This window comes from Podarcis vaucheri (assembly GCF_965113315.1).
Source record: "Podarcis vaucheri genome assembly, chromosome: 11".
Lineage (NCBI taxonomy): Eukaryota > Metazoa > Chordata > Lepidosauria > Squamata > Lacertidae > Podarcis > Podarcis vaucheri.
Window position 1 is genome coordinate 17607631 of NC_138749.1, and position 8621 is coordinate 17616251.

The 8621-nt window shown below is 45.0% G+C and overlaps 1 protein-coding gene across 3 annotated transcripts in view; it reads left to right on the forward strand.

Annotated features, from left to right (window-relative positions):
- Positions 1-7784, forward strand: part of RAI14 (retinoic acid induced 14) — a 99936-nt gene extending 92152 nt beyond the window's left edge. For all 3 annotated transcript variants that reach the window (XM_082241842.1, XM_082241844.1, XM_082241843.1), the window contains 5 exons: positions 105-223; positions 733-2271; positions 3082-3231; positions 5175-5240; positions 5510-7784. In XM_082241842.1, the coding sequence (XP_082097968.1) occupies positions 105-223; positions 733-2271; positions 3082-3231; positions 5175-5240; positions 5510-5611 (1976 nt within the window). In that variant the 3' untranslated portion in view covers positions 5612-7784. The remainder of the gene's footprint in view (positions 1-104; positions 224-732; positions 2272-3081; positions 3232-5174; positions 5241-5509) is intronic.
- The last annotated feature ends 837 nt before the right edge of the window (positions 7785-8621 follow it).

The following is an 8621-nucleotide window of genomic DNA, read 5'->3' on the forward strand; positions in this document are numbered from 1 at the left end:
TCTCTTCCACTTCCAGAGTTGCTTAACCATGTGTTGACTGAAAGCCTAGAATGATAAATTGTATTGTATTCCCTCTTTCCCCCCTTCCGTTTCGCTTTTTAAAGGTGCTGATAGTTTATTGGATGTAAGTTCAGAAACAGACCAGCAAGACTTGCTTTTACTGTTACAAGCAAAAATTGCATCTTTGACCTTGCATAATAAGAAACTGCAAGAAAAATTACAGGTATGTATTAGCAGCATCCATTGCACTGAACAATAACACATTGGGGGCATGTTTGCAGAAGGCTCCAGCTCATGCAGACCTCCTCCATGTAGACATGCCCCAATTATTTTTATTTATTAAATTTGTATGCCGCCCTTCATCCGCAGATCTCAGGGCAGCTCACGGCATAAAATGCATGCTTGACAGCCCTGCTTTCTCTCTGTATAGTGTTCATGTTAATTGCATGTAGAAAAGAATACCCAAAGAGGGCTTTGCTTGAAAGATGAGGGAGGAGGGTTTGGAATTCATTATATGACATTAGAATCAAATCTGCGATATTTGAAAGATGCAAGTGTTCTCCTGGAAATCGATGCATGCATTCAATCTTATTTTGTTCTGTTAATGTGTTCCTGTTGCAGCCCTCTCTATTTCTCGAATCTCTGCAAAAAGGATAAGTTATTATGAGAAAAGACAATAAGAGTTTACAAAAAAGGTAGTTGTTTAAATACTGCCATCTGCTGTCTCTACAGGCACGCGCACTCAAGACAGAAGACCTGGATGCAACACTGGATTCTTCTCGTTCCACCTGTGCGGAGTTTGATCACTCAACGGACAGGCTAAGTGAGAGCTCGGCAGCAGCGGCTCAGGAGATCAGCTGCTCTTCGCTGAGCTTAGCACAAGCTCAGGAAGAGGCGAGCAGTAACGAAGTGAAAATCAGACAGCTGCAAGACAACTTAAAGGAAGTGCAAAAGAGGCTGGACAGCTCAGAAGCGAAGAGGCGGCATTTGGAGACGCAGCTTCAGTCCGGAACACTGGATACCCTTTGCTTGCTGAACAGCTCTGACATTTCCGAAAATGGCTCCGACCTCAATCAGAAACTGAGAGAAACCCAAAGCAAATACGAAGAAGCGATGAAGGAAGTCCTGCACGTCCAGAGGCAGATGAAGCTAGGCCTGGTGGCTTCCGAAAGCAAAGAGGCGGACCTGCAGGAGCTCAGAGCCACGTGTGAGGAAGTCGAGGCGCTGAAGGAAGAACTGCAGAAGGTGCAAGAAGAGGGCGAGAGGCTCCGAGCGAAAGTGAGAGAGCTGGAGGAGAAGCTGGCGGAGAGAGAGAGGGATGCGGCCGGCACGATGTCAGCAGAAGAATGCGAGGAGATGAGGAGCTCCTATTGCTTGGTTATTGAGAACATCAACCAGGAGAAGGCGCTTCTGATTGAGAGGTACAAGGAGGGACAGGAGGAAATCAGGAAGCTCCAAGAGAAGCTGAGATGCCAGATGGAGTCTGGGCAAGGTGAGGAAGCTGAGGAGGTGAGAGATGCAAAGAACCAGATGATCACCGAGTTGAACAGGCAGGTCAGCAAGCTCTCCCAGCTGTACAAAGAAGCCCAGGCGGAACTTGAAGATTGCAAGAAAAGAGGTGTTGCAGAGGATGCCGATTCAGGATGCATCCCTCTGGAGGAACACGAGAAGCTGATGGAGGTCACCGTCTTGCAGAGAGAGCAAGCTGAGGGCGCCCTGTTGGAAATGAAGGCCCAGTATGCAAAAGTGTTGAGCGAAGCAACCCAGCTCCAGAACCTGGTTGATTCCCAGAAGAAGAACTCTGTCTCCATAACGGAGCACCTCCAGGTGGTCACTGCTCTCAGGGCTTCGCTGAAGGAAATGGAAGAAGAAATCGGCGAGCTCAAAATGCAGATTCTGCACAAGGAAAGCGAGGTGCAGCGACTGCAGAGGGAGCTCTTGGAAGAGGAAGCCGCTGTGTGCGAAGCTATGGTGCCCAGGGCATTGTATGAAGAGCTGCGATCTACTTCAGAGGGAGAAGTCAACTCCATGCTGTCCAAAGTGAAGGACTTGACAAAAGAGAGAGAAAACCTGTCTGTAGATCTTGCTCATTTGAGGAAGGAAATCTCACAAGTGAAAGGGGAGAAAGAGAGCCTCCGGACTCTCCTTGAAGCCAAGGAACAGGAAGTCAAAAGACTGCTTCATCAGTACCATCAAGCTCAAGAAGAGCTGCTTGAAATGAAAAAGGCCTCTGAGAATTCCTCGAAACTAGAAGAGGATAAAGATAGGAAGGTTGGTAGATCCTCAGTCTTTTTGGGGGTGGGGTGAGCACATTTGGAACAATAAGAAAATGTCGTAGATCAAAAACAGTTGCCATGCAGAGGCCCACTTTGGTCACAAAGCACCCTATTCAAAGAAGGCAAATTGAGGCTAATAGACGAACCTGAGTAAAAGGCAAAATATTCAGTGTGGAGTACACTCATTGAAGTCAGTGGTCTTAATTCCCTTGATTTCAAGGGATCTACGCCAAGCATATAGGGACGTGGGTGGCGCTGTGGGTTAAACCACAGAGCCTAGGACTTGCCGATCAGAAGGTCAGTGGTTCGAATCCCCGCGAGGGGGTGAGCTCCTGTTGCTCGGTCCCTGCTCCTGCCAACCTAGCAGTTCAAAAGCACGTCAAAGTGCAAGTAGATAAATAGGTACCGCTCCAGTGGGAAGGTAAACGGCGTTTCCGTGTGCTGCTCTGGTTCATCAGAAGCAGCTTAGTCATGCTGGCCACATGACCCAGAAGCTGTACGCCGGCTCCCTTGGCCAATAAAGCGAGAGGAGTGCCGCAACCCCAGAATCGGTCACGACTGGACCTAATGGTCAGGGGTCCCTTTAACCTTTACCTTACTCCAAGCATGAGTTGTTCTCACCAGTGTCTCCTTAAGCATGCCTTCTGGCAGTTTCACTGCATGTTTGAAATCATTTCCCAGGGTTGAAGCCACAAACAAACCTATGGTTGGCATTAAGTAAGATCTCTCAGCCAAATGCTTTTGGGAAGTTGTGTTTTCTTCCATCCTTTAGCATGCTGTCCCCTGTTCTTTCCTCCCATACCAGATAATGGACATGACAAAGGAAGTTAGTAAATTGAAGGAAGCACTGAACAGCCTGTCCCAACTTTCCTACTCAACTGGCACACCCAAGAGACAAAGCCAACAGCTGGAGCTATTGCAACAACAAGTCAAGCAACTACAGAACCAGCTGACTGTAAGTTTATAGATTATGTAATTGTGCAATTAAGTAGCTCTCTGCACCTGCCAAGGTTTGACAGGAGATGGGGAAGTGGGTGTTATCTATATTTTTAGTCGTTCAAAGTGATGCAGAGGTTTCGCCCTTGTTGTATCCCCCCCCCCCAAAAAATAATCAGTTGTGAGGAGCTTGCATGTAGAATTTTTGGAGTGCTTTTCTGAGAATGTAGGCCCATTATAGCAATGTAAATTGAGTATGAGTGCACAGTAGACCCTGATTACTATATCTGCAGTAGAATGTGGTGGTCTTTCATGGCACGAGTGTCAGATTCCATAAGGTTTCTGTGTTCTCTGAGCAACCAGCATATTCTAAGCTTATTTGTTCATTGCATTTATATCCCACCCTTTTCTCCAAGGAGCTCCAGGTGGCACACATGGTACCCCGCCCCGTCCTGCCTCCTCATTTAATCCACACAACATCCCTGTGAGGCAGTGATTGACCCAAGGTCCCCCCAGTGAGCTTCATAGCTGAGTGGGGATTTGAACCCTGGTCTCGCAAGCCCTCGTCCAACACTCGTAACCACCGCATAACAGTGTTTCTCAAGCTTGGGTCCCCAGCTGTTGTTGGACTACAACTCCCATCATCCCTCGTTAACAGGACCAGTGGACAGGGATGATGGGAGTTGTAGTCCAACAACAGCTGGGTACCCCAGTTTGAGAAACACCAAACAACATCTAGGACATAAAGCCTCCGCCCCACCCTGGCCCCCAATCTAATTGAAACAACTTGCAACAGAAGTATTGAGTTGCTGTTGCTGCTGCCACCACTGCAGTTTCCTTCTCTAGTGCTGAGTTCCTGCCTTGATACCCAACTTGGTGGATTAGAGGTAAGGAAATCACACCAGGAGTGCATGGGGGTCCATATGTCGAGTTTGCTCTAGATAGGCAATGTGGTCTCATGGTTAAGAGTGCTGGACTAGGACTTGGGAGACCCCGGTTCAGATAAGGCAGCCATGAAGTTCGCTTAGTGAGGATGGGCCAGAAACGCTCAGTCAGCCCAGTCTACTTGTGAAGGTAAAAAGAGAGCTGACCTTGTACATCACCTTGAGCTCCTTGGAGGAAAGTGGGGGGGGGGGAAGTATAGTAAATCTATATATAGAGGGATCAAACTATTTGTGTTTGTTTGCCGCCTATCTGACTGGGTTGCCCCAGGCACACTGGGCAGCTTCCAACAATTATAAAACCAGAGTAAAACAGCAAACTTCCCCATACAGGGCTGCCTTCTGATGTTTTCTAAAAGTCAGATAGTTGCTTATTTCCTTGATATCTGATGGGAGGGTGTGCCACAGGGCAGGTGCCAGAAGCTGGACCTACCCCAGTGTCTGGACTGAACAATGAGGGGTGCAGACGCTCCTTCAGGTATACTGGGCCAAAGCCCTGTATTGTGTTGTAATATCCCTTAGATGGGGATGTTTTGCAACAGAGGCATGGAATGGGATGGATGGAGCTGCTTCACCTTCCACTTTCCCTTAGAAACTTTTAGCACCATTGCTTAAGAAAGCTTGGGACCCTTTGTAGGAGCAGAGCGTAGCTGTGGCAGCCTTCGAAAACCTGGTACCCTCCAGAGGCATTGAACTACAACTCCCAGCAGCACATCCCTTCTTGTTACTGTTTATGGGATTTGTATTCTAAAACACCAAGCCTAAGGGAAGGTTCAGAAGGGGAAACAGCTGTACCATTTGCAATAGAGAAGGGACCATAGAGCTATCACCACACAAAGTGTATTTTATCCCACCAGTTTGGACGCAAAAGTTTGCCACCACTTGAACAGCTGTGGATCAACGCTGTGTTCTGGGTTACAGCAACCAGCACCCCCTTGCCCTAAAACTAACCCCCCACTCCTTTAACAATGCAGTGTGTGATAAGAGTACCTACGTGTTCACTCTCTACCTTTGTTTACAGGAAACAAAGAAGCAACACCAGGAGATAGTCTCTGTTTACAGGACACATCTGCTGTATGCTGTGCAGGTAGGAGAGCCTTCTTCAGGAATTTCCCTTGCCTGCTTAAAGAACTCAGTAGATTATATCTGTATATTACTAAAGCAAATAGGTAGTGTGTGCATACACTACAGCCAGTGCATCCTCTTGAAGGCATTCCCTCCAGTGTGAGGGAGGGTGTCTTGTAACATGGCACATGGCACGAGCACCTCTTAAAGTCATCTTTTCCCAGCCTGCTCCCCCACCCCAGATGTTTTGAACAGGCCACTAATATATTTTTATCTTCCATTTCTTTCTAGGGCCAAATGGATGAGGACGTCCAGAAAGTGCTCAAACAGATCTTAACAATGTGCAAGAGTCAATCGCAAAAGAAAAGTGAAACGATTTTTGCCGATCCCTAATGGTGCTGCTCTAGAGATTGAGACTCGCCTTAAAATGAGATTTGATTGGCGGCACCCCCAACCCCAGGAGGGAGCTGTCACATGTCTCTGCCACTCTTATTTCATTATTTTTATGTATTATGAGCTAATGTGTTGTCATGTCTTCCCCTTGCCCCCAACCTAAAGTTCCCAGAGTGCTATTTTTGTGTATTGGAACAGAAACGTACAACTCTCTGTAAATTGCCATTACTTTAAATCAGGGGTGGTCAAAGTCTGACCTACAGTATTAGAAAGTGGCTCAGTGCTTCCTTTGGTGCAAGCCGTTGGAAGTCTCGGCTTGCAGTGTTGCATTTTGGATATGAATAAGTGCATCTTCTGGAGGTGGCGGAAGCGATGGATTTTTCAGTTCTTGGTTATCTAAAGAGGGGGAAACAAACCAGTTTGTAGGTTTTAAGACCCTCCAACGTCCAGGATAACAGTAGATGCAACTCGGATTTTGAAATTCCTTTGGCCTTGTTAATTGAAAGGTGTGGCAGGGGAGCCTCCTTGATAAGACAGGGCCCACAGCCTGTACATACTACAAGACCAGTGATGTGTACTAACTCGATAACGTAAAGCATAAACTTGCAGGTTAATGAATTTTGAACACGGCTAGGTCAAGCTATCTATGCTATCTAACAGTAGGTCAAGCTATCTATGCAAATCCTTGCAGTGCTATTGGCTATGGAGCTCAGGAGGAAGAAAACGCAGCGTTCCAAACTACAAACAAGGGATCCGAATGAACTCATGATGTTTACAGTGAGCGCTGTTGTCTCACGGTTCCTAACCTCACTTTTGTAAAAGATCTCCTCTACAATATATTTTTACTGGCCCTCAAATTTAGAAATGTCTTTTTGTAATTAAAGCCATTTGCCTATTTAACACTACTACTTCTTTCTGTTTTTCTGCAGTAGCCTTTAATACCAAACGATTTAGGCGGTGGCCTTTTTCTCCGTCTCTCTCCCCATTCGCCCAGCTGTTGTAAAATGCAGCAGAGGTATCCCAATCCCCTGGGAAAAGGCTCTGTTGAAGCAGAACTGCCCAAATACCGTACAAAAGAGGAATTACTAGCTTTCTTGCCAAATGTTGTAACACCAAGAAGCACAGAGAAGCCTTGCGTTTTTCATTTTCAAGAGCAGTAACATCTGTATGACATAGGAGTGCTCCTGCAAATTGCTTTCATGCCTACAAATCCTTTAGCAGAAAAAGATAACACTTATAACTCTGTATGTGATATACACTCAGGTATGGATAGAATGGGTCCAGCAATAGAGTGTCTCTCTCTCTTGATTATTATTATTATTATTTTTTAAGTATACTGTGTGATTATCCTATTTCACCAGCCGTTTTCACACCAGATTCATGTTGTAAACTGCTTTCAAAACCAGGCTTAAACCAGCATGACTGCTTTGGCATCTCCCAGCCTACCATGAGAATTGCAGCTTTCTGGGGGATTTTGTTGTTGTTGGAGACCTGCACATAAATAGCCAGGTGCAATAGCAGTTTTTCAGGTTTTAAATCAGTTTGCAAGAGCACTCCTATAAGAATCAGGGGGGCCTTCTTTAAAGCCTTCAAGAAGAATTGGGAATACCATACGTGTGCTGCAACAGCGGTTTTGTGTGTCAGAGAGACCCAGAAGCCTAAGCAACTTACATTGTACCTAAAGGGAATAACCATTTTGATTGTCATGTGTCTTCAACTTACAGCATGGTTTTACTCCTATCGTCTGCTGCAGAAATTCCTAGAGCTCTTCAATAAGTGAAGTCTATAGGTAGGCAATTTACTCAGTGCCTGAGGGACTACCACATTTATCATGTGCTAAATTAGCCTTCCCTGGGGCTACAGGTGTGGTTGGACTACAATTCCCATCATCCACAATCCTTGCCATATTAGCTGTGGATAATGAGGGTTGTAGTCTTCCAGCACCTAGGGACTCAAGGCTGTATTAGCCTACCATTTTATACAGCAGCCAAATTTAGATGGATTAAGAGCATAGGATCTCCTGGGTCTTTATATTATTATTATTAATATTATTATTATTTGAGTCTCCTTGGTTTAACTAATACCTATTAATTTGGACAATATTTCATAGTTAGATACCTTTTTTTAAACGTTCCAAAGAAATGTGAAAGTTTTGCTGCAGTACTTACAAAAAGATTTTAAAAAAATAACAGGTCTAAAATATGCCAAGAAATGCTGCCAAGTATAAAACTTGAGGAACCGTTTTGTAGGTTGCCTGACAAAAACCTTAGCTTTTACTTTGTTTTGTTATGTGTATTTATTACGATTATCATTGTGGAACATTGGAAATTGTACACTATAGCTTAGTGATTGTCCTTTGTATGTAATTTTACAAACATTTCATTCCGCAAATAAACAGTTTCTTTCCCCCCCCCTTTTTTTAAAAAAATCTGCCTCTTATTTTTGTCTAATACACTTGTACTAGCAGCCTTGTACTAAGTTTTGTTCGGGAATTCTAAGAAACCAAAAAAACACACAAAAAAACTGCAGTTTGAAAGATTCGGTCCGCCATCTGAACTCAAACAGGTGTCCAATTATATCCAACCATAGATGAAAAACTGCTCTTTGATGTCAGAAACCGTTAAGAGGTGTCTGAATGCACAGCAGACAGACAGACCACTTTCCAAAATATATCGGCGTTTGGGATATTGTAGTGAACCCAAGAGAAGAAACTCAAATATTTAAAGAACATAAGAAGAACATGATGGATCAGGGCAATCATCCTGTTATCACAGTGATAAGCTAGATGCCCATGGGAAGCCTGCAACCTGAACTCAATACATCTCACCCCTTCCGTAGCTTCCATCAATGGGTGTTCAGAAGCACATTCCCTCTGACAGTGGGGAGAGAACATAGCCTTATCTTCCATGAATTTTGTCGAATCCTCTTTGAAAGCCACCCAAGTTGGTGGCCATCTTTGCCTCTAGTGGGAGCAAATTGCATAGTTTGTGTGCTGTATGAGGAAGCACTT